This window comes from Ictidomys tridecemlineatus, chromosome 14, assembly GCF_052094955.1.
Source record: "Ictidomys tridecemlineatus isolate mIctTri1 chromosome 14, mIctTri1.hap1, whole genome shotgun sequence".
Classification (NCBI taxonomy): Eukaryota; Metazoa; Chordata; class Mammalia; order Rodentia; family Sciuridae; genus Ictidomys; species Ictidomys tridecemlineatus.
The window spans coordinates 14,955,999-14,982,731 of record NC_135490.1 but is presented as its reverse complement, the minus strand read 5'-3'; the positions used below and the strand labels follow the sequence as shown (position 1 = coordinate 14,982,731).

General features: G+C 42.4%; 1 protein-coding gene across 1 annotated transcript; it reads left to right on the top strand.

The window, feature by feature from the left end:
- Positions 1 to 538: 538 nt before the first annotated feature.
- Positions 539 to 26,733, top strand: Lpl (lipoprotein lipase). The gene is made up of 10 exons (XM_005329286.4): positions 539 to 848; positions 7,924 to 8,081; positions 13,630 to 13,809; positions 15,039 to 15,150; positions 15,313 to 15,546; positions 16,991 to 17,233; positions 19,509 to 19,629; positions 20,979 to 21,161; positions 22,465 to 22,566; positions 24,780 to 26,733. Coding segments are annotated over exons 1-10 (1,422 nt in total). The 5' UTR covers positions 539 to 760; the 3' UTR covers positions 24,781 to 26,733.

Genomic DNA, 26,733 nt, shown 5'->3' with positions numbered 1-26,733 from the left:
AATATAATTTGCCTGTGGCAAAAAATTAGAAACTAGTTAGATCAAGTGGGCTTTTCTCCACCCCATAAACTAATGCATCCTGCCAAAGCTAAAATATCAGATTGTAGAAGCACAATCTGGCGAGCAGTGTGTGTGTCCCTGGATCCCTACATTGCTCTTTGGGAGGCAGAACTGGACATTAACAAACAGGATTCATCGAAAGAGGAGTGGATTAAACCGTTGCCTCAATGTAGTTTAAAAGCAAAGTTTCCTTTCTCTGGAAAACTGGTGATCACTGAATATTTAACATAAAGATAAATAAACACGTGTTCGGTGCCCATACAGGGGGACTGGGGAGTAGACCCCTCCGGGAAGGCAAATGGGAGCCTAACAAGAAGCAAAATTTCCCTTCTGCCCTTTCCCCTCTTTCTCGCTGGCAGGGTTGATCCTCATTACAGTTTGCTCAAATATTTGGAAGTGAATTTAGGGCCCTCCCCCCAACTTATGATTTTATAGCCAATAGGTGATGAGGTTTATTTGCATATTTCCAGTCACATAAGGAGCCGTGGAGTGGAAACAGTGTCAGACTCAATTCCTCCTCCTCTTCCTCCTCCTCAGAGGAAATCTGCCCCTTCTAGCTGCCCTACCCTCCCCTTTAAAGGGCGACTTGCTCTGAGCTCCACCGCGGCCCCAGCCTTCTCCCGCCTCCTGCTCAGCCCGTGCATCAGCCCGTCGGCGCACCAGCCCGCGCCGTGCAGCTTCCACAGAAGGACGCCCGGAGATGGAGGGGAAAGCACTGCTCCTGGTGGTCCTGGGCTTGTGGCTCCAGAGTCTGACCGCCTCCCGCGGAGGGGTGGCCGCCGCCGACGGTATGTTTTGTGCTTAAATTCCTCTCCACCTGCAGACCCCGCCAGTGGCCGCTTCCACACGATTTAAGGATGAGAAGGAGAAAGTTGAAAGGGGCTGCGGATGCGCACCAGGGACCTGGGAAGGGTCACCAGAATGGGATCTAGGAGGAGCCAGGAAGGAATTTGCGTGCTATCATCCTGCAGCGGTTCCTAGTTCCCGCTTTTTCTCTCGGTCTCTCGGGTTCCCGCGCTGTCCCTTCCTCTCTGGCCGCAGCCGCGTTCCCGGGCTCTCGGACTCAGCCGGAGAGGTCCTGGGTGTGACGCGCAGGACGAAGGAGGCGGGGAGAAAGGGCGCTGTGGCGGTGACCTGCAGTCACCTCCCGACGGGAGAAGGGGCTGGCATGAAAGGCATGCGGGCCAAGGTGACCCCGACTTGGCTGGGAACGCGCTGGGCCCCAGCCTGTGGAAGCGCGGGCAGGCAGTGGCCCCTTCTGGGGAAGCCGGCCCGGGGCGGGGGCGTTGTTGGCATTTTAGCTGCACAGGGCACTCTGGGTCTCGGCGTCACTGGGCTGGGTTTTCTGGGTGCAAGTGCGGGTGACCGCGGACCGGGGACGCGTGGCGTGGAGTCCGGGGGACGCAGCGTCCTGCACGCTTTGGGGCGCCGGGAAACACTCCAGCTTCCACGCTTGCACGCTGCGCTTTTCTTAGTGCCCAGAAAACCTAGCGAAGAGCCCACCCTGCCGAAAACGTGGCGCAGTGACCAGCAATCTGTGGCCTCCGACTTGGGGGTTGCCAGGTCTACACTTGGCGATCCCTTCTCTCTTCGGATCTGAAACTAATTCGCGTCCCCCAGCCCCTCTGAGTGGCTGGGGAGCACGTGGGGTTTGCGGGCGCCTCCGGAGGTCGCGGGCGGAACCGCGGTCACCGGCCGGGCGCCGCCGGCTCTCCAAGCCAGGGTGAAGGCGTCTGGGGCCAGAAGCGAATTTCTTTATTGGGGAGAAGAGGGAAGCCCAGCCCGAGACCCGCCCACAATTGAGAGTCCGTGTAACTTGAACCTTGGTTTAGCTAACACAGCAGCAGCAGCTTAAAAAGCACTGAAGCAAGTCATAAAAGCAGGCGACATTTCCTATTCTCGCGGGTGGTGGAATTACCATTAAGGATGTGCTCTGGGGACGCAAGTCCTCAGCAGTCCACATTATAGTTCAGTCTTTGTGATTAACACTGAAGCTCGTTTTATGTCTGCATTAAGTTATGCAAGAACATTTTTGTTGGATTAAAAAGGAGGAGATTCCATCAAAGCAGAATTGGATTTAAAAAGACAAATATTTTGTTTGTTTTTTAATCAGATCAGTTTGAGGATACTGGAGATTTAGGGTTTTTAAATGGGTGGCATGTACTCTCCATGCGAAATTCTTATTCCAGAAGCAATGCCATCATATAATGCTACCTTTACTGTAAACGCACACAATTATGTCATTCACATTTAAAGTTTTTTGCTGGGCCCCCTTAAGAGGTTCAGGACCCTAAAGTCTTGAGTCAGTGTCAGCTCTCTGGGTTTAAATTCTTCAACTCAGGGGTTGACAAGACTGAAAGTTCTCTCAGGCCCCTCTCATTCTTACTCTGATTTTACACTTAGGCGATTACTTCAATTGGATTTTAACCAATATATGCTTATCCTGGATGTAAAATGTATTAGGGGAGATTATTCCTAAGTAGACTTGAAAGGATTCCCTGTCATCCTCTCCACTTTCACCCCACCCATCCTCTATGTCTCCTTCATCACAGTAACTTTCCAGCCCTTTCTCTTCTGGATAAATTCATCCAGGAGTGGAAGATTGTCAAGGAGAGCAAGGTGGACCGTGGAGCCCGGGGCGGGGTGTGTGTGTGTGTGTGTGTGTGTGTGACTGGTGGCTCCTCCTCTGGGCTCTGAGTTGATTTATTCATTCTCCATTTCTAAGAACAAGAGGACAAGAAACACTGCCACGGGAGCCACTAGGGCTTTTCTCATGGGGCCCCAGTCAGGAAACTTGACCAGCTGAGAGAGGGGAGCCCTGGAGCCCTGCTCAGCAGCTGCAGTTCTATGTGAATTTCCAGGCTAACACCTGAGTTAAACAGGATGGAGGATGAGAGCAAAAATAGCAAATGCCACTGGAGCAGAGCTCGCCAAGGGAGTGATTGATTGATTAATAGCTGTATGGAAAGGTGGCAGTCAGGTAGGGGCAAAGAGTTGCGGTGGAAAAATTTCACTTTCTTTTAAGCTGTGTATTTTTAGCTCACTCCTCCATTTTTGCTTTATTATGAAGGAGAAGTTGGGCTGCACAGATTCTGTACAATTCACTGCCTCTGTCATGACAGATTGTTCGAAAAAGTGCCTAGAAAAGCATGCCGCGTTTTGCTGTTCGTTTCTTCTACCAACACCTCTTCTCACTTTATTATCACGAAGGTTGTATTGCCTTAAATGTACAGGTGTTGGGGTCGTCAAAGTGATGGGCAGAGCATGACTTTGGGTCACAAAGGTAGAGGGGAAGTATTCAAGACATGAATATCATTAGATTCCAGGTCCGGATGGAGGTACCATTTGGATTTATATATCATGTACTTTCCAACTACAACAAAAAGAATATCATCATAAAGTGGTAGGGTAGTCTAATCACAAAATAGTTTGTCATCATAGTGGGCTAAATATTTTTTGGTAATAGAGACTTTTTAATCTGTGAGCAAATCTTTGTCAGGAGTAGTTCTTGTCACACACTTTCTCTTTGCAAAAGTCAAAGTCTTTGCTAGTTTCTAAAGGAGTAATAGGATTCCAGTTTACTCAGAGACTAAAGACTTTGAAACTTACTGTGAGTAAAGTCTGTCTCCTGGACTGAAAGAACTCACATTGCTGCTTGCGGTCACTTTGAGAATGTCTCTTTCTGTTGAGTGACACCATTTGAGTGCTAACAAAGGACAGTCCATTCTAATGGAGGAAATGGGTATCTACTAGGAAGGAAGGTGTGGGTTATCTTAGATGATACTCCTAGATGTACATACAGAGAGTTCTATGGAAACAAGCCTATGAAATTTGTGCCAACATTCTTTTTCTCTTCCCTGTGTTCTCCCAGAATAATCAAATTCTGTCTTAGGTGATTCAGTGATTTTGACTTTTGAAGAAATAGAAAAAAAATGTACCTACTGCTAATTAGCAGAATATGACAAAGGTTGGCATGACCACATTGGTCTAATCCCGTCGCCAAGTTCGTGGTGCACACTTCTTTGCTGTGTGTGTTCTCTATGTGTCTTGCTTGGATGGTGAAGTCTGTTTCTATGTTTTCTTAGCCATCCTGGCTAAGATCAATTTAAGTTTAATTTAAGTTTACAGAAGCTTTTAAATAGTAAGAAAAGTTAGATTCTTTTGGAGGAATGGCATTGAATGTAGGTGAAGGGCTTCTGAATCTAGTGTTTCTCAATGCAAGCTATAAATATATTGAAATCGGTAACTTACTTTTGAAAAAAAAATTTGGTTTACAAAGTTAATTATGGTGGAAAACAGCGTACAAGTTAGCACTTGCATTTTGATATTACTGAGTTCCTCTCTTTATCCCACCTTCCTCCAAATAATAGACTTGTTAGCAAGGTCATCATTGACTTTCATTGTGTTAGTTTGAACCATTTGCTATCTCTATCAACAAGGAAAAAGTAACTTCAGATTAATAAGAATTTTGTATTTCAACTAAAAAAATCTTAATTTAAGTGTGCCTGCATAATGACAGCCAAAATATTTCATTAAGCAGTCCACAAGGTCCCTAGATAATGATGGCTTGTTCCTGTCCAGACTTAATGGTCTAATTCAAGTGGGGAGTTTTAACACACATCTCAGAACCTTTTCTGTAGCTCTACTTTTTGGTAGTGGTTAGGTAGTGTTTTTTTGGTAGTGTTTAGGTTTGGACCTAATTTTGGAGAAAATTCAACAGAAAAATCAGGTAGTAGGTACAGTCTTTCTTTTTACAACCCCATGAATAAAAAATTTTTTTTCTTTAAAAAAGAAAAATAAATCTGCTTGTTAGATAAGGCAAGAGCATTGTGCACTTTGGAATATTCAACTACACTAATCACTTTGGTCAAATGGCAATATTGATATTTCCCCTCTCCCAACTGACCAGTTTGGTGATTGAACTTGTTTTCTTTAGCATCCTCCAGACGCTGCCTGTGTCAATAACTATGGCCAGCAGTCTTGAGAGTGAATTACTGGAAAAGTCCTATAGGTGTGAGTGTGTGTGTGTGTGTGTGTGTGTGTGTGTGTGTGTTAAGAGTTATTAACCATATTAAGATAAACATCTTCTTTGCTCAAGTACTCTGATTTGAGCTATTTAGGAATTTAGGAGTAAAGATTATGTAGGAAATGCATTGAGTTGTAACATGCTTTGTTCCCCAAAATCTCTCTGTGTGCTCAATGAGGACGCATCTGGGCGTCCTGGTCGACAGGGTGGTGCTGAGTGTAAGTCCAATTCAGGAGGACTGTCTCAGGCTCACTCCCTGGTTCCTTTGTTCATTCATTTGCTCCTTTTTTCCTCTACTCTACTCTAATATGGTCTTGATTTCTAGGCAACCTGATGAAAGACAGTGGAGTTAGATGAGTGCAGAGTCACTAACATGATTTCCATGGGCGAAAACCAGTAGTTTCTTTAGTAACCGTCTCATTACATCCGTTCATCTGCCACCCAGTAGCAACCCCAGGGTGTGCTGGGACAACTGAGCACTGTGTGACCGTCAGCTGGGGTCCATCTTCCTCTCTGTTTCTACATGGTCTGAGGTGGTCGATGGAGGGATGAGAGAGGTTTGGGGAAAATCATTGATCTTTAGGCTGCTGAGTCGTCCTTGGGGGACTGCAAACACAGGTAGTATGAAAATTCCCATTAGCACACCAGAGAGAAGCAAGGACTGGCGAGGCCGGTGGTAAGATTTATGACTTCATATCTCACACAGCACAGAGTGGCACTATTTTTCTGTCAAACTTGAAATGAAGAAAAAATCCTTTAAAAGAGGAATGAAAGTCTCCCAAATGAAAATTTGAGAATGCATGAGTTTCCTATTACTTTTCTCTATAAGCAACAGACCCAACAGCCTTGTTGGCTGTAGGAAATTGCAGCTGTCAATGAGCCATACATATAATCTAATGCAGGATCTGTGGATTGAATAAACCTTTTTTTTTCCTTCATGGAAATACACAAAGCTAGTAGTCTTAGTAATTTCAGAGAATATTCTTGGACATTTCAAAAACACCAGCAATACCTGGGCCAAGTTGCATAATTCTAGGAAACTGGCCTCTCTGAAGCTGTACAAGGCAATAGTCTTAAATGGCAATGTACAAATAGATGGTAAGCCAGATCGATCTGTCTGCCAGGTTGTTCAGATCAAATATGCTTTAAAAAAAGGATAATGGAGCATGTTAAAATAAGATTCTTAGGAGGTATGAGTTATTTGAGGTGGAGAAATGTGGGAGCAAGTGATATTAATTTAGTCTTACATTTTCTAAAACACTTTCTAAAAATAAAAGAACTTGGGCACTGAAAACAGAATTATATTAAAATATGCATTATTCTATTAACTAATAAAGTTAGCAGCATTTTCTGATTGGGAAAGAGCAAGGAGACCTGTATCTTCGAATAAAATGAGAGATGGAGCAGATTCTTGATGGATGCATGGATTTGGTGAAGTTTCACTGTCTGGAAATGAAAAGAACATTGAAGAGCACTAGTTTAGTACAGATTCTTATTTGAATAAATGATATTAGAGTGATTAGCAACTGTAAGAAAACTCTTTTCTTTCTAATAAGTATAACATTAAGAAATGTCTCAAATATTTTAGGTAATAGGTGTGTGTGTGTGTGTGTGTGTGTGTGTGTGTGTGTATGCGCATGCACACATGCGTGTGCACTCAACTTACATATAAGAAGTCCCTTAGCAAGTAACCACAATATGGTATAAGGGATTTTGAAATATAATAAAAAGGACAATGTTTACCAGTCCTCAGGTAATTTCAAAATGAGCCTGATCCCAATGTCTATAGTTTCACTATTACTGTCTCATTCTTATTTTTATTCTAGCCCTGCTTTTGCAATGTTATTTTGAAATTATAGATTTTAAATTTCAAGTTGTGGAAAAGGATAAACTTAGATTCAGAAATTAGATATATTCCTATATATCTATTTATCTCCTAAAAGTTTTGAATCATGAAGTCTAAAATATACAAGTTATTGTCTTCTGATAGTAAATAGGTAGGTTTTTTTTTAACTTCACAAGGAATTAAATAATTTCCTGTAATATGCCTCCCTTTGATTGTGCTCTGCTTTGTGAAAAGAGTCTGATTGTACTTGCAATATAAGTTCCTTCAAGTGCCCCTGTGATGTCATGTGTACTGTCCCCAATACCCACGAAGATTTAACGGCACTCAGATTTATTGTCCATAGTTTCAAAAGCTAGGGTCTCTGTCTTTATCCAGTTTGGGATTCATTATGAAAAACCAAAGTGGACTCTTCTACAACTAACTTTGCTGTTATTTTTAAGTTTTGCCTTTGTGTGGAAGATAGGAACCATATAAGAAGAAGAGACGTCTGGGGAAAGTGTTTGCCATGGCTCAGATGCTGGGCAGCCCTTTCTGAACAATCCACTAATTATTTCTCTAAACATTAGAGCCAGTCTCTCTTGCCATGGGTGTAGAAACAAGTCCATACAAAGCTTCCTCATAATCCCAACTTTTCTTATTACTAATATTTTTTTAAATTATGCAAATGAAAAGGAAAAAAAAAACCTCTCCAACATGCCCAATTGTATGATATTGTGGGAAAACTTTTTTGATGTAATTAGAGATGTAAAAAGGCGGGAAACACCGGAGAGATCCATACTGCTTCACTCATGATTAAGGTCATCCCCATCCACTTGTCACCATTGGAAAAGAGCATCTGTCATTCTCTTGAAATTCACATTTGATGTTTATAAAGCACTTTAGGAATGAAAAATAGCATTGGCAGTGGTGGCTGGTTCACCATACCATTCCAGAAAATAAAAGCAAGCAATCTTCCAGTTAACTTCCTATCTGATTTTTCCTCTTCCTGTAGCAAGAGAGTTTAAGGACATCGAAAGTAAATTTGCCCTCAGGACTCCTGAAGACACAGCTGAGGACACTTGCCACCTGGTTCCTGGAGTGTCAGAGTCGGTGGCCCACTGCCACTTCAACCACAGCAGCAAGACCTTCGTGGTCATCCACGGCTGGACGGTGAGAGCGGCTCTTAGGAGCGGGTGCATTGGGATCGACTGAACCCTGGTTCGTGGGGACTCAGCCCAAACTTCTGCCTGCTTTCTGGTGCCTTTGTTTTAAACGTGAAAAAAGGCAGTTTTGGCTCAGGGTGGAATCCAAAGCCACAAGCTGGTGAATGCTTCCTCTGACAGAGCCAGCCTTCACTTTAACACAGGACCTGGCTGGTGACCTTGAGGCAGCCCTTCCTACAAGGAGGGAAAAGGTGGCTCTGCCTGTAGACAGGGCAGGATGTGTTATTGTTGTGCAGGGCTGGGGGACGTCTGGAGTGAGCATGATTCATCCAGCACGGCCCCCAAGGCCCTTCTCTGAAGAAGGACACCTGTCAGCGAGGAGAGGCTGAAGTGGAGGGAGAGGTGTGAGTCTCAGTACTGGCTTAGCTAGTCCAAGCTCTGTGACATGGTCAAGCCACTTCTCATCTCTGGGCCTGAGTTTGCTGATCTGTAAGACAAAGAGGTGGGACTAGACTTCCCTAAGGTTTCTCCACTTCGTACCTCACCTGTAAACTTCAGGGAACTTATCTAGAGACCAAAGGGGACAAGCCAGGGGACTGTCACACAAGGTGGCTGGAGAAGTGCAGACTGGGGTTGAATCTACTTATTTAAAATATGAACAAAGACAGAGTAGCCCTCTCTAAATACGTCAAATAGTCACTTTGCCTGATGTTTCGTTCTTGCTTTAATACTTTAGTTTGTTTTTAAATTTTTCAATCCCCAATGACTGGATAATGTTACTGAAAAGGATTTCTATGAAATGGATTGTCAGAGATATATTATCTTTCCGTTATGTCAAATCTTGTTAAAATTTTGATAGATCTGAAATTCTAGTGAGAAGAATTAGCTACAAAATGATACACATCTCTTCCTGATTTCTTTTCCTACAAAACTAAAGTGTCTTTCTATTGGCATGATAGGATGATTGCCATAATTTTTATGAAAAAGAAAGCAACTATTAACAGAATTCACAAAAAATGTTTATCCTGATAAGACATTCATTTACTAGAGTTAACGTAGTAATTTCAAATGATAAAATTTCAGATTTCCAAAAATGAATAATTTTATATTTTAAGAGATTTAACAAGAACAAGAGAAACTTTGATGTTTTTAGAGGCATTTTGAGTGTATATGCAATGTGGCTTTCAAGACTTTTCAAAAAAATCGAAGCTTAATAGAAACATTTCTGCAACAGGAATAAATTGGGTATTCCAGGCATCTTAGTCTTATCCCTAGAGAATTTTGTGCTTAAGAGTTTTTGAACAAACTTTCCTTCTCTTACTGAAGATAACATGACTAACCCACTATCAAGAGTGTGCCAGTTACTTTCCTTGATCTGACAGCCCCACTGAGCCCACGGGTATTCTTCACATGTGTGTCCCGATGTTTTGAGTGCTTGGCCTCACAGGCTGGGTGGCTGGCCATAGGACAGAGTTTGCAATCGCACAGAGCTGTTTGGTCTGCAATGATAAGCCGTCCAGACACGCTGATCTTGGCTTATCTCATGAACCTGCTGGTGAGTTCAGTCGAACCACCTGGTACAGGTGGCAGACAGTCTGGGTTCAGCGTTGTGTGTGACTATCAAAGTTTTCTAAAAGAAGTACTGATTGGAGGAGTCTCAAAAGAAAAACCCAGAAAATAAGAGCTGATTTGAGGGAAGTAGGTACCTGGGTTTTTTCATTCCCTTTGTTCAAGGTTCCTTTTATCTGTATTTTATGTTGAATTAGAAAGCAAAGGATTAGATTAGTTGTTACTTAATTAGTAAATGTATCAGACTCTGAAAGAGTAAATCGGATTACTTGCCCTTTTATAGATTGCCTAACTTGGAAATTGTTGAGAGCCACAGCCAAAGGGGCCCCAGCAAACTTCCATAACAGGTATTGTCCTCCATTTAGCACAGCTTTACACAAACTAGCCCAATCTGCTGGCGTCATGCTTAAGTTGGTAATGGATTCGACCAAGCTTACAGTGAAGGGTGCTTGAGGACCATAGGTTGTTACAGCCTCTTTTAGCTCCTTCACTGATTTGAAATTTAAACCCTGGTAAGTTCGCTGCCCTCCTACCTCAAATACAGGGCATACTTGAGATCCTGTCTCAGGATCCAAACTATCAACTGCGGGGGTTGGGAGTCTCTTAGCATATGGAGGTGGTGCTGTTGATTGGACACTTATGCCCTCTGGTGATAGAGTGCTGTTAGTAGCAGTCTCCTGTAGAGGCGGTGCTGTTGGTTGGACACTTACGCTCTCTAATAAAAGGGTCTTATTAGCAGTCACCTGTTTTAACTTTTCCCCTGATAGATTTTTCTGCTCTAAACTTCCTTCCTCTGTCTCACTATCTCGAAAGACCTTCTCTTTTACTTGAATCTTTTCCTCTTTCTGACTAGCTCGAGCTTTTACTTGAATCTTTTCCTCTGTCTGACTAACTTGAGAGACTTCCTCTTCTACTTGAATCAATATGTCTTCTTCTTCCTCTACCTCTGTCTGAACTGAAGGCTTTGGACTAAGCAAACTAGATACCAACATCCACAATGACAATGTGCCAACTGGCAGAGTCCCTGGGTTGTTCTTTTCTATTCTTTTTAAATCTTCACCATGATGGTTCCATTGTGATATATCTAACAACTCCTCCTTAAAAAGCCATGGGCTATATTCTTGTATTACATCAACGTATGCCCTGACTGCTCTTGGTTTTACTGGGAAGCTTCCTTCCTCTAACAATTTACTTAACACTCTTTCGGTTTGTTTTTTACTAATTGCTGATCCCGTATTTCTACTATAATACAACCCAACAAGATGACGCCAAACAAAACCGAGACAGAATCCAATAAAAAGGGAACCACACAAAATCATTATAACAGCCTTTCTATCCTCCTGACATATGCATCCGTCCTTTCTCCCTATCTGTTCCTCAAACGCAAATAGTTTTTCCTCAGATGTGAGTGGTTTTTCTTCCCTCTCACTCATCTCCAGGGACAGGCAAGTTAAAACAAAAATGAAGCAAAACAAAAGAGGAATCTTAGAATGGCTCCCCATCCTCTCGCCCTGCCCTCAGGGGCGAGCAGTTTACTTACCCTCAGTTGCTCCCCGTACGGGCCACCAAATGCCGAAGTCTGGCTTGGCACAAATCAGGAGCCACTTGTCAAAAAGAAACTAACTTTATTTTTAGAACTACAAACGCCAAACAAAACAGCTCCAGGGAAAAACCCTCAGAGCCCAACTGCCACCACCGGCTTCCACAAGCCTCTCTCCCCCACACCAGCCTTTCAACCTCCCACAATCCTCCTCCTCTTGAGGCTGATTGGCTGGGTTGCGTGGGCAGAGCCAAAGAAGTCACCCAATGAGCAGCTCCGTGGAGGAGCCAATCAGCTAGATGTTGCTGGGGCAGCTGTGAGCCAATCATCAGCTGGCAGTCTGAAGGGCAGGGAAACAGCCCAGTGAACATCACCGCAGAGGAGCCAATCAGCTAGATGTTGCTGGGGCAGTCTGAAGCTTGCTGGCAGCTGGAAGTTTGCTGGGGCCCCTTTGGCTGTACGGGAACCAAATGCCGAAGTCTGGCTTGGCACAAATCAGGAGCCACTTGTCAAAAAGAAACTAACTTTATTTTTAGAACTACAAACGCCAAACAAAACAGCTCCAGGGAAAAACCCTCAGAGCCCAACTGCCACCACCGGCTTCCACAAGCCTCTCTCCCCCACACCAGCCTTTCAACCTCCCACAATCCTCCTCCTCTTGAGGCTGATTGGCTGGGTTGCGTGGGCAGAGCCAAAGAAGTCACCCAATGAGCAGCTCCGTGGAGGAGCCAATCAGCTAGATGTTGCTGGGGCAGCTGTGAGCCAATCATCAGCTGGCAGTCTGAAGGGCAGGGAAACAGCCCAATGAACATCACCGCAGAGGAGCCAATCAGCTAGATGTTGCTGGGGCAGTCTGAAGCTTGCTGGCAGCTGGAAGTTTGCTGGGGCCCCTTTGGCTGTGGCTCTCAACAGGAAATATTGATAGTATAGAAAAACTTAGAAGCCATGAGCAAACACAATTTTCTCATCTTATCTGAGATAAGCAACTAGGCCACTCAAGGGCATAGACCAAGGGAAATGAGGACACTCTCCCACCTCTCAGGAGACACCCCAAAGATGCTCAGGCATCTAGCATACATATGGCACATCCTGGGGGGCAGCTTAGAGGCAGCTGGTTGGGAAGTTCACCACTCGTTTGGATTTACTAAGTTTAAGTACAGAGTTCTCATTGTGAAGCGGGGGGGGGGGGGGAGCTCAGAGCTGGCTGGAATAAGGAACCATCAACACCTCATTTTGAAGAAATGACATTATCTTCCCCGATCTTAAGATGCAGCTGCAAAGGGTGGCCAGCACCCCAGCCAGGAAGTGGAGTGAAGGGGGTTTGACTGACCAGTTCCTCAGTGGGTGTCCAGCTGGCTCCTTCAAAGACCCACTCTGCACCCGGACTTGAAGCAGCTACCCTGAGACATGTCTAGAGGAGGTTTAAATAATTTCCTAAAGTGCCTTTTCTTTTTCAGTTTCTATGTCAAAATAGCTGCAGAGCTGACATTTTATCACTGCAAGTAGATTGGGAAGCAGAATGGCCACAAGGAGAAGTGTATGGGGTGGAGGGGAACATCCAGATCACCTGAGCCCAACCCCTTTGTGGTATAGGTGGCCTGGCAAGGTTGAAGTTGTTGAGTGGAAGAGGAGGAACCTGAAACAGTATCTCCCGAGTCTTGGATTGGCCTTTTTCCAACACACACCAGGGCAACTTGGTGAAAAATTGTGCACTTTACTTAGTTAGTATCAGAAGTGGAAGCTAGAGCTTCTGTTTTGATACTTTTGGTCTAGCAAACAGATAAACCAAAGAAGCATAAATCTGAAAGAACCCACCTTGTGAGATCAAAGTCCCTTGGTTTGGGAAACCAACACTCCTTTTTTTTCTATTGGAATTACAATACATATAATCTGGATTTTTACAGGTTTCCCATTAAAAGATGCCTTAAACATGAATCTCAGAATCCTCTTTGTCTATTCAGTATGTAATTGAGTCACCTTTATGTGGCTATGGTGTGACCCGCCAAGGGTCATTAGCACTTCACTGCATGTAAATGATTCCTTACAAGAGAGAGAAAAAAATGCATTTATATCCCCTAAAACAATTTTGTTGGGAAACATTTAGTAGCCAAATTGAAAGTGATTAAGCTGAATCTCTCTTAAAACAGCCTTTAATTCTATAGGAATCTTAATTCCCTCAGGCGGATCTTTCCACCGTCAAAGTTACTAAAGTTTTACTGAGTTTATAAAACAAGCTTTAAAATTGAAAGTGCGATAAACCTCCATCTGCCCTTCCTTTGCACTCTTGAGTGGGCCTCAGAAGGGGTAGCACAGGCTTCTGGTCTGTCTTGGAGTCTTTCTTTTTTCTGTGTGAGCCGAGGGTTTCCTCGCCAGTTCGTAGGTGTATTGGGCTTTTGGATCTAACAACAAGTGGGTCTTTGAAGAAAGCTCCTGTCATCCTCTCCAGGTGACAGGGATGTATGAGAGTTGGGTGCCCAAACTTGTGGCTGCCTTGTATAAGAGGGAGCCGGACTCCAACGTCATCGTGGTGGACTGGCTGTCGCGGGCCCAGCAGCATTATCCGGTGTCTGCAGGCTACACCAAGCTGGTGGGAAAGGATGTGGCCAGATTTATCAACTGGATGGAGGTAAGACGGGGAGGAGGAGCATCATGCGTCTAAAACAGAGCTCTTGGCAGCACTGGATGAGGGGGTGGGTCTTTCTCCTTTTCACTTAGATATGGATGTTTTCTGGGGTGATTCATATCTTCAAAATGAGCAGGAGCATTTTTTGGAGTCCAAGGCAGCATTAGGATAAAGAATAATCCGATATCAAGCCGATACATAGCCCTGCCTGCCCTCTGCCTTCTTCTTTGATATTTTCAGTGAAGAGATCTGCTGAGACCAAGAACATGGGCAGAAATAACAAAAGCTTGTTATTTGGGGAGGGTGGGCAGGTGGTGCCTTCAGCCAGATCCTTCCCACTGCTTGGCTCAGGGTGGTTTCATCCTGGCTTTGCTTCCTGTTACAGTGCTGATCTCTTTGACAAAAAACATTAGCGGGATTTATTTCTCAGTGGGGATTAAGAATCCAGATTTTTGTTGGAATGCATATGATCCTGCCTCATGGTTTGAGGGAGGGTTGGGATTGAGCTGGGAAGACACAGGCCGGAAAGGTATATAGTATAGGATACCAAGTGACGCAGGGTCCAGAGTTTTGGCTAGGCTGCAGATTTTACCAGTTTTCAGAGAATGGTCCACTTTTCCAGGCCATTCTCTGAAAATTACCTTTGAAAAGTTTCTTGGAGTTAGAAGAAAGCTAACACCCTGACAGGGCCAAATTAGTTAAAACTGACAAGTGAAAGTAAAAACTGAGCCGTGTTTATGGAACTGATCATCCAAAGACAAAATTTCTCTTCTTAGTTTTTTTGGCCGATCAGGCAAGTGAACTTGGGCAAATCAGATCACTCATTTGGGCCTTAGGCTTCTGCCCTGTTGAATGAGAAGGCTGGAGCATGCGTGTCTCTGACCTCTTCCCACTATTGAAGTTTCTGATTAGAAGTTGTGGCATGGCTAAGCTTAAAGAAGAAAGTGAGGCAGCATATCCAGATGATCTAGATGAGGGAATAATGGGTTAAAGTTTAATATATGTGTATATACATGCACACACACGCATATATGTATATTTATATTTATTTACAGTAGTGTTCATATTTTAAAGACAATCATTATATTCATTTTCTTTATTTCTTTTCTTCTTTGTGGTGTTGGGGATTGAACCCAAGGTTTTTTGCATGCCAGGCAAGTGCTCTATCACTGAGCTATACCCCAGTCCTTCATTTTCTTTCTTTTAGTTATAAAAGCCTTTTTCTTTTGAAGGAGGAATTTAACTACCCCGTGGACAACGTCCATCTCTTGGGATACAGCCTTGGAGCCCATGCCGCTGGCATTGCAGGAAGTCTGACCAATAAGAAAGTCAACAGAATTACTGGTAAGAAAGCACTTTCATTCACTTTGTCACCAGAGTTGAGGTGGCCGCTGTTGTGAAAGAGTCACGTGTATGGTGTTGGTCTGGTCATGTGCCCAGTGTAGATCAAAGGGGACTAAAATCAATGTGGATTTAAACATCTGTGGGGTCCTTTTTCCCAACCAGGCCTGGACCCAGCTGGACCTAACTTTGAGTATGCGGAAGCTCCCAGCCGCCTTTCTCCTGATGATGCGGATTTCGTAGACGTCTTACACACATTCACCAGAGGGTCTCCGGACAGAAGTATTGGGATCCAGAAGCCAGTAGGACACGTTGATATTTACCCCAATGGAGGCACTTTTCAACCAGGATGCAACATTGGGGAAGCTATTCGTGTAATTGCGGAGAGAGGCTTTGGAGGTAAATATGACTTAGAAGCTGGTTAAATGTGCGTTTTTCTCTTCGCCTTTATTGACTCAGTGTCTTACTATTATCCCCAAAATGTGTGGTTTTAATGTACACATTTGGGACTGGAGATATAGCTCAGTGGTAGAGACTGCCTGTCTAGCATGGGCTTGGTCTGGGTTGCAACCTTGGCACCAGAAAAAAACAGAGTACTATAAATATACCATAGTCCAAAATTTGTTTCTGAAGAATTCTACCATATTCAGCATGATTGCATTAGAGGCAGGCAGCCATTTTATTTCTTATTTATGGTATTGTAGATTAAGAGAAAGTAAAAGCGAGATTTAGGAAGGAAAACTCTGCTGGCCTCCATAAATAGTACCATAAAATGTTATTGGCTCTGCGTTGTCATAATTGGAAGGTAGTTGCAAAGTCAAGGAACTGATTTAGAATTTTATAGAAAGTGAAAGAGGTATGCTTCATCCAAATTTCTTTTGTTGTTTTTTTTTTAAGAAACAGGTACATTAAAAAAAATCACCATTCTCTGTGATAAATCTCTCACAAGAAGAAAAATACAGTCTAATATTAGCTGAATTTAATATTTGCTTTAATAATGCTGTCAGCTTATGTTAAATTTATTTTTAAGGGCTCTTTGCATACATTATGGACATTGGATCCACCTGTGACTGGTCAATATGCTGTAGAACTTGTAGCATAATGTTACTGTTTTCAGTTGCTTTAAAAAGCTTATGATAATCTGTTCTTAGGACATCATTGATCATTTCTGTAATTCATTTGATATAAAAAGCATTAGTTGGGGCTGGGCACAGTGGTGCATGCCTGAAATCCCAGCAGCTCAGGAGGCTGAGACATGAGGATAGTAAATTCAAAGCCAGCCTTAACAAAAGTGAGACCCTATCTCTAAATAAAATATAAAATAAGGGTGGGGATATGGCTTAGTGGTCGAGTGCCCCTGAGTTCAATCCCCAGTATAGCCCCCACCCCCCAAAAAAAGCATTAGTAAGAACACAAATCCTAAAATATTCGTAATATGTATGAAAAAATACTATTCATTTAATGTGGTTTTAGAAGTAGGTTTCTACAATTATCTAGACACTTTGTGTCACTATTAGACGATTTTTATTTAAGAAAAGGATGTGATAACTGAGGGAAGTCAACTTCTACCTGGGATGTCTCTTATGGCTTTTTAAGCATACGGATAAGACAGCACAAAACTTAGAAGTTACCTGTGAACTTGCAACTTTGAAAAATTTTGGAGGTAGATGAGCAGCTGCACCCAGACAATCTCCTAAAATAGGGCCTACAATCACAAATGTATAGGACTGGATTCTAGGCTCATTTACTCTCATACCACACCCACCCTATTTTAGACCCCAAATGAAGCACCCTTTGTGGGTTTCTGCGGAATTGAGATTTTCTGTGTGTCTCTCTTTCCCAGATGTGGACCAGCTGGTGAAGTGCTCCCATGAGCGCTCCATTCATCTCTTCATCGACTCCCTGTTGAATGAAGAAAACCCGAGTAAGGCCTACAGGTGCAACTCCAAGGAAGCCTTTGAGAAGGGACTCTGCCTGAGTTGCAGAAAGAACCGTTGCAACAATCTGGGCTACGAGATCAATAAGGTCAGAGCCAAAAGGAGCAGCAAAATGTACCTGAAGACTCGATCTCAGATGCCCTACAAAGGTAAGCCGGGGACTGTCTTAAGTAAGGACAATCAGTTAGTCCTGTCTTGATCGTGCCTTCTGCACCACGTGTACTGCTCTATCCCCCGGAACAGAGTTAATGAGGTGATGTTGCTGAGCCCTGAGCCCTCATTTGTGTTTCTGTTGCAGTACAGGGAATTGCATTGATCCACTTCATTGATGCTCCTAATTCTCTGGCCAGTGTGGCCCAGGGCATGGCCTGGGATTTCCAACCTCATCTGTCACTGGCCTGTGTAACTGTGACCATTATCATGGTTCAGTCTGTCAGGATTGAGCTTGGAGCTTATTTGAAACCATCATCTTGGGATCAGCAAACTTTGGCCCGTGGGCCAAACCCAGCCTACCACCTGCTTTTGTAAATAAAGTTTTATTAGAACACGACCACACCAGTCATTTCCTTATTGACTAAGGTAGCTTTTAGGCCACCAGTGCAGAGCTAAATAGGTCAGATAGAGAATATATGGCTCGCAAAGTCTAAAATATTAACTTTCTGGCCCTTTATGGAAAGTTTGCCACCTCTAAAGTTTGCTTTATGTGAAGACAAAGAGCCACCTGTATTTTAGAATTCAACTATCTCTGGAAGGCAAGAAAATACCAAACCCGCTATGATATGTCCATTCATTTCACTCTTAAACTTCAAACTTGGCCTCTTGCTTAGGGTTAGACCTAAACCCCGGTGGGGTAGGAGGAGGTAATCAGACAACTGGTGAAAGGGGCTGATTTTAGGAAAGCTGGCTTCTGTGGAGTCCCCGTGGAAGCCTGAGCAAAGGCAGGATATTCAAGAACAGTTTCCCGAGGTAAAAGGTATCTGCTGTCCGTGGCCATCTGTAAGGCGGTTTGTTAGACTCTGCAGAGGTGCATTTGGTGGCATCGAGTCTGGAGCATCTGTCATTCTGGGAAACCTTTCAGGCAATGAGGGGACCCTCAGGTTCTCTGATTCTTCAGAACCAGGAGTGTGTGAGGTACAGAGGAGACTGACTTCTGAAGACATGGACAGATCACTCAACCCTAGCATCCCGAGTGTGCCTGCCAGGGCGCCATCAGCGTCCCGTGGGGGCACCTGGGCACTCCCAGCCTCTCCTGCTCTGTCTTTCGTGCTGCCTGCAAGGGCTGCCTTTAACTCTATTTCTCTTCATCTTTTACTGGTTGGAGGGTTTTGTTGTTTTATTTTTCTGTTTGTTTTTGTTTAGGCATCTGGCTAATTATTTTTATTATTTAAAGAGATAGCTCTATCTATTTTATTTAGCTATAAAATAAAATACAATTTGACATTGGAAGCTCACAATAAGAAAATGTATCGAAAACCATTTTCATTAGAATAAATGTCCAAGGTAGCATTAGAACAGCATTTGCCTATATTGTGCCAAATGGTGAGTATTATGAAACCTGGGTCCCACCTTAAGAGAAAGTGCATCTGCCAGAACACAAATAAGAAAAAAATATGACCAGGATCTTGAGATACAGAAGAAAAAAAGTATTATAATAACTTTTCCTCCCTCACATTAGCTGTGTTTGAGGCCCACTGCCTTCCTCTATCCCCTTAACCCCTCCCCAGTCCTATTTGCTTGGAAGTTTCGGCAGAGATTGGTGAAGAGCAGGAATGAGATATCTAAGTTCAAATTCCTGCTCTGAATCGGTGTCTAAATCAGAACACTTTAGGGACCAGCTTTCAAAACAGTGCTCCTGGCCTCACTGATGGTTTGCTGTGAGCCTACTGCCTGTCTCCCTGGGCTGAGTGGGGGAATAAAGAGGATGGACACCGTCCTCTGCCCTGAAGGAGCTTGAAGTCAGGGACAGAGGGCAAATGGGGAAATGAGAAGGCGCACCCTCTCACTCAGTGACTTGGTCACAGGTACCAAATGTGCTTGATACAGATGCTAAGGGGCAAGATGGCCAAGAGGGGCAAGATGGCCAAGACGGGCAGAGGTCCCAGAGGAAGCATCCCAGGTGTTTGGGGCTTGATGTGATCTCCCCAGTACTCCATCTAGGACTGCTCCACCACTCACATACCCCGGGGGGTTTTCCCGTCCACTGCAACCACACTTTTCTGAAAGGAGTAGCATTCAAAGTCTGCACTTCCAAGGTGTGACACTGTAGGGCGGGAAGAAGTCTTTCCAAGCCATGGGTGGTGCTGTGTGTGCACTTCCATTTCGGGAGCTTGTGAGATACGTTCTGTGGGTCTGAACTGCCTGATCATCATGGTGGTGTTTTCAGGAAGCCTGACCAGCCCTGGCTCCCATTTTCTTCCCCTACAGTCTTCCACTACCAAGTAAAGATTCATTTTTCTGGGACTGAGAGTAATAAGCAGACCAACCAGGCCTTCGAGATCTCTCTGTATGGCACCGTGGCTGAGAGTGAGAACATCCCCTTCACCCTGTGAGTAGCCTGGGGACTCGTCTGCTGCCTGGGGGCTGGTCAGGGCACTGGTACTTGCCATAGCTGTAGGTCTGAGAAACAGGCAGAATCACGCCTGCAACAAGTTCTAGCTTGAAACTGGAACTCTGGAACTGAGGTCTTGGCTCTTTTTTTTGTATTGACAAATACATTTTACAGCTGCTTAATTTTTTTTTTTTGCTTACTTCTTTTATACAAAGAAATGAAATAAAACAATGAAATTCCTTCAAAAGTTTTGACATAAAAAAAAAGATTTTGGACTTTTCTGATTTTGGAACATTTGTGTATCCATAATGAGATATCTTGGGGATACCTAAATTCAAAATTCATTTATGTCTCATATACACCTTATATATTACAAGTTAAAGATGATTTTATCCGTTTTTTTTGTTGTTGTTTTGGAAACCACTTTATAGATGCTAAGATAATAGGTAGAGAAGATAGAAATAGTAAGAAGCCCAAGACAAAGGGTTACCACTCACTCCTCATCAAAGAAATATAAAACACAAGGCAACTTTTCCATATCCTTTGATAATTCCTAAGCAAACGAATCTTCTGAGGTTCCCAGTGCTGATGAGTTGGTGAGTGAGTACAAACCCTCACTGGGCATATTGTTTATTGCTGGAACCCTCTAGTTAAGGAAAATAGCAAGGAAGTAACTTTCTATAACCATAAAATGTACTTATAAGTAGTGGAGTAATATTTTTTTTTAGTTTTTATTCTACTTTATATTTTTAGTTTTCAGTTTATTTATTCTAAAGAAAGTGTCAATAGAAACTTTAAAAAAATTTTAAAATATAACACACTGGCAATTAGTGTAAATTAGAAACTAAGTGGTCAGCCTTGTGTCTATGGTAAGTGAATTGTGGTTTACTGTTTTCAGTAAGATCAATCTACCCTTTAACAATTGTAATTATAGAAAATTAGCTAAAACATGGCAAAAAGCAAAAGATAATAGGAAGAGAACAAAGAATAAAGGAGAATCACATGTGTACCATGATTGTGACTAAGTAGAAATACGTTCACATATCAATACCAATTGAAAAGGAATACATGAAAATGTCAATGACTGGCTAATCAATTTTTTCCTCTTAGGAATTGTAGATGGTTCATGTTATTAGGATGGGTGTTCGTATAGATTCAATGGGGGTGTGGACAGCTTTAAAAATACACTAAATGCATTCATTCAGCATAAGTGTTGCTCTGGACATTTTTTGCATTTCTAAAATTTCGCCCAAACAATAAAGCCATTTACAATTTTGGGAAGTGAACAAATCAGAGAGAGAAAACTGGTTTACAGAACTAACCAAATTTGTTGAATTTTTGTTCAGGCCTGAAGTTTCCACCAATAAGACATACTCCTTCCTGATTTACACGGAGGTGGATATTGGGGAGCTGCTAATGATGAAGCTCAAGTGGAAGAGTGATTCCTACTTCAGCTGGTCAGACTGGTGGAGCAGCTCCCGCTTCGCTATTGAGAAGATCCGAGTAAAAGCAGGAGAGACTCAAAAAAAGTAATTCAGTTGATCCCCCTCACCCCACCACCTGCTGCTCTTCAGACTGCCCCTAATGTCATTACCTGGTGACAATATCTCAGGAACCTACAATTTTCACTGAAGGGAACCTTTAGTAAAGTGGATCCTCAATCCTGTGAGCCTGTGTAACTATACCTAGGATATTTCTGGAGTATTCTTTTGTTATTACATTGGGGATGTAGTGCAGGTTGAATGTCCCTTATGAATGAGAACAAAAGTATTTTGGATTTTGGACTTTTTCTGATTTTGGAACATTTGTGAATCCATAATGAGATATCTTGGGGATACCTAAATTCAAAATTCATTTATGTCTCATATACACCTTATATACTTATAGGTTAAAGGTAATTTTATTCTTTTTTTTTTTTTTTTTTTTAGTATACTTACATTTTGACTCCAACCTGTCACATGAGGTCAGTTGTAGAATTTTCCACTATGGCCTCATTTTGATTTTGGATTTCAGATTTTTGAATTAGGGATTTTCAACCTGTAGTATTTGGCATTTCAAGTAAGGAAAACATGAGCCCTGTGTTGTTCACATTATTTGGAGTGACAGTTAGGATCAGAAGTTAGAAATCTCAGCATTGGTTGACCAAAACCCTGTTTTGCTCCTTATTTTATGTCAAAGGAGATGTTCCTTTGACATTCAAAGCCTAACTCCAATCTCTTCAAGGAGGATGGGATTCCAAGGGCATCTCATCCTGTCTCCTCAACTGTACTCCTCATTTATGGATGTGGGTAAGACATCCACAAAATGGGTTATATAGACAGGATTTAAAACTTTTTTACTACATGTGCAGGGATTTTGCAAGCCATAGTATATGACTATTGTTAGTAAAACCAACTCTTTAAATTAGAATTGAGAGATTATTTCTCTTTCATCATCTGTTTTTGTACCATAAAAGATGCTGTCGATGGAAAATGAAGAACCTTTATTTCTCCATCAGGGCCAGTTGAAGGCCTGTTCCCTATTTCCTAATGCAGATGCTAAGAGGTGGTGACATTGACCTTGTGCCATCTCTTAGCGAAAGCCTTGTGGCTTTAAAGCTGCACCAAGCTATACACCTGTCTAGATTGATAAACTAGCTCATTTGCTGAACACTGGGCTGGGCCCTCATTAACCTGGATTCAGATGTGCCCTGAGTGGTACAATTACTGGAAATATCGACACAATCATCTGCCTGATCATGCAGGATCCAGACAGTCCTTACTGAACAGCACGGTTCTGAACAGCCGTTCTTATTGTTCCACATGGTGTGTTCACATCCATTTTCTTCCACAGGGTGATCTTTTGCTCCAGGGAGAAGGTGGCTCATCTGCAGAAGGGGAAGGGATCCGCGGTATTTGTGAAATGCCATGACAAGTCTCTCAAGAAGTCTGGCTGGTGAGCATCTCGGTCAGACGAAGCTTTCAGCCACATGTGCCACTCTTCTTCCATAGCTAATGGCCTGCCCTGTCCTGTGGTCAGAACCTCAGGCTATCTCTCTAGCCCTTCTGGATCCATTTGTTTTTTGCATTACTTCCTCTTTTTCTCTTCTTTCTGTTTTTTTATGTTGTTTTTCTCCCAACAGTTCTGGCCTTAGTCCCATGTGCTGAATTCAGGCTACTTTATTTTATGGGGTAGTCAAACTTCCCCCAATGGACTGTTTTTCCTGCTGTTCCCCCTCTGCAGCCCTCACAGGTGCTGTGTGCAGAGCGGGCACTGGAGGCTTAGTAGTTGCCCATGTCCTGTGAGTACAGTCCTCCCCAGGAAAGAAAATGTCTTGTCACAACTGTGGTGGCCACATAGTTCAATTCTCCAAGTGCCAGCGGACTCTAGGACACAGAACCCAAGGGGAAGGTCCAGCACCCTTCTCAAAACCCTCAAAGACAGGAGCTAATGGGATGAGAGTGTGGAGATTCCCCTCCTTTCTATCTCAAAACAACTGTTGGCTCTTTCCTCCCTGACCTTTAAGGCTAATCCGAATGGCAGCTGTCAGCGGAATCTTTCCAGAACAGTCAGCGCTAAGTGAGGACTGAGCATGTGACCGTCCCTCCCCCTCCCAGCCCCCGCCAGCTCTCGGGATCTGCCATTTTCATTCCTGCCCTGGCTCCCCTGCCAGATGCCAAGTGCTAATGGCTCACACTTAAAAAGGGGAGGAACATTAGACCACGTCACACAAGCCAGTGACACCAGAAACAGTGACAAAGGCCGGTCACCACTTCATGGGGAAATAGAAAAAGCAACTGGCTTTAATTTGTCCTCTTTTCCCAGTTAGGGTTAGAGACGAAAGTGCAGAATAAGAATGGCCTCATCAGAAAAAGTCTCCCGAAGACCTTGCCTGGAGCATCTGTATCATTTTAAACTTCTGTTTTATCATTTATACGTGCTCACCGCGAATAGATTAGGAAAAACTGACACAAAGAAAATCACCGTGGCCCTGTCACCCGCTGACAGCCCCAACTCACATTTTGATTTACATCCTTGCACGCTTTATAGTTACCTATTATTTATATATTTTTATGTTTTATAAAAATGGAATTTTAGTTGTGAATGGACACAATACCTTTTATTTTATTTATTTATTTTTATGTGGTGCTAAGGATGGAACCCAGTGCCTCACGCATGCTAGGCAAGAGCTCTACCACAGAGCTGCAACCCCAGCCCACATGGCATGCACATTTTGAGTGACAAGATAAGTCCATCTGGATCAAAAACACAGAAGGAAAGACATTCCCGATGAAATGGAGGAGCGTTGCTGGTTGTGAGCCTGGCAGAACAGCTCTGTCCTTAACCAGGGGAGGCTTCTCTGTGATCGGCTCTTCGCTCCATTTCTACTCCTCACACATCTGAGAAGTTTTACACATTTGCACATTTGTGTTACAAACAACACACACACACATACACACACATACATACACACATGGATTCATTCTCCCCAGATCGTCTGCAACTTGGAAATATGAAAATGAAGTCCCCAATCAGGAAATAGCTCCAGCCATTGATAAAGTACTTCTGGCCATACTAGGTATAGGTGACAAGCATTTATTTGAGAAAGTCTAACGATACTTTCTTTCCTTTTTTTTTTTTTTTGTCTGATTACTGAAACGACAAGTATTTAGGCAGTATTTTTTTCCTTTTTAATAGATCTTAACTTTAGGAAGTAATTATGAATCAGACTTATGGTCTTCTGCAGTTTCTTTCCTCTGGGACCAAAATCAATCAACCAAACCAAAGGCTCTCTTTAGTATCTTCCGTTAAGTCTTCAGAAGGCTCAGATCACAGGGAAAGAATGAAACAGGATTTTCATTGGATACGTTTTGGAAGTAAGAAAACTTCCTAAATTTTGAAATCATTTGGCTCCGGCAACTAAAAATGATACTTTTTGTTGGGACTTAGCTAAATAGATGTCAGAGTATCTCTTAGTCCCAGGAACCTCTGCTGTCTCTGATCTTTTATCTGCACCTCCCAGGGGCTTAGCCTCACATACTTTGTTCCAAATTCCCAGTCGAATACTTTTTTCTCTTAAATGGTGCAGAGGGGTTGAGAAGAGTTTGTAAAATACTAAGCAGATAATAAATTGCCTTTCTTCCTCTTTTTTTTTTTTTTCTTCTTAGACACTGGAAAAGTCCACAGAAAGAAGAACACAAGAATTCTGTGAAGAATGAAGCAAATGAAGTAAATTTTACAAAAGATGCCCAGTGTTTAAAAGTGGATGTTTAAAAGTGGACTTGTCCTGAAAAAGTATTAATCCAAAGCTATATCCTTGTTAGTTCAATTAGGAAACAGTCTCAAAATACAGTCTAAAAAAGTGGCTAATTGAATTTGAGGCCAAATTGCTCATCTTGCTGTGCTAAGATAGCACACGTGAAAAGCACTGCATTCTGTCCTCTGAGAAGGAACAATTGTCCCTGTGTGTAGTAAGATAAGGCTCCTTCAGGTGGTGCGTTGGCCACTAACTAAAATTAGTTAGACCCTCCTATTTTAATTAGAATTCTGGATTTTTTTGGACTGAGGCCTTTTCAAATTTTTCTCCAAGTCTGAATATAGAAGATGGTTCCCTGTGGCATGAGTCGGATCTGTTTATTTAGCAAGCAAAACACCTGATCTTTTGGAATATTTCTCTTGCCATTGGGAAGTGGCCCAGGAGTTAACTAGAGAAATGCGACTTGGAGAGAGGGACAGAGAATGGGGCTGATAAAGTCCTAAGCTTTGGCCCGACTCTTGGCTTGCATCATGACAAAGTTATAAGCAAAACATACAAAGTTCAGATCCATTAATTCTTTAATAGATTTTCATATTTTATTGCTTAATCTCTGTTCCTTTTTTCCTTTGTCTTAATATTATATTTTTACATGTTCTCCAAAAACAAACCAACAATCCTCAGCCGACACAGAATTTGGTGCAGAAAGAAAACAATACTATGATTTTATTATCACATTTTTTCAGATTATTTTCATCAATTTGAAATCGTTTCCTATCTGATGGCTGCTATTGAGATTTGGGCTCATCTCAGTCATGCCTCAATCATACTTGAAGCATGAAAAAACTTTCATTTCTGGCTTAGATGTGTTAAAAATTCAAATTTTGTGTCACGTGAACTGCAAACCTTAAACAAAAATTGTTTTTCTTAAGTATCAAAAAAGTTACCGGGTTATATGCAGAAGCAGTGCTTATAAACCATTGAGTGCAAGAAAGAGAATCCTTGATTGTTGTCACCATATGAAGTGCCAGGAGGGTTGTTACCATTGTTTTTTTAACAACGAATCAAGAGTGAGTGAGCAATTATTTATGGACTAGATCTCATATCTTCTGAATGCTTTTCTGTGTATTATAAAATGATTAAGAAGTCAGATATGTTGGAGGTTATTGCTGGGAACCCAAACTGTGAAAGTGTGTGGGTAAATGAACACATGCCTATAAAGCCCCACCTGTGTGTCTGTCATGCAGTGTGTTTTGGAAGGTGAACATTCAAGGAAGGTATTGGAACATGTCAGAGTAGAAATAGTTCCAGATGCACCAGAATGTCATCCCTCTATTGGAGAAAGATACTGTGACTAAATAATGAAGGACAAATGTTGTGATTGACTACATCAGGCTTGGAATGGATTCTAACAATAAAACAATGTATGATTGGTCACTGGTATCCCCCTTTATTGCTAATTCATTGATTTTTCTGGATTTGGGTTTTAATCAAGGGTGCATAAACGTAAAAGATTGAGCAAGTCCATGCATGGCTTGGGAACTCTGCTTCTAAAGATTTGCTATATATATAATATATATATAAATATATATCAATGATGCTTTGCCTTTAAATTTTATTTATGAGCTGTAAATATATGTGTGGATGTGTACAGGAGTGTGTACATATTGGAAAGGTCATTGTGGCTACCTGCATTTATAGATTTGTAGACGTGTGGTGCTAACTTTATACGTGTCTGATTAGTGAACCAACTCACTCTTATAAAATAATACAATGAAATGGGCTTAAAAAAAAGGAAAGAAACTGAATTAACTATGTGAAGAAATGGAATCTGCTTTTAATAAAATTGACAAAATTTTATTACCACA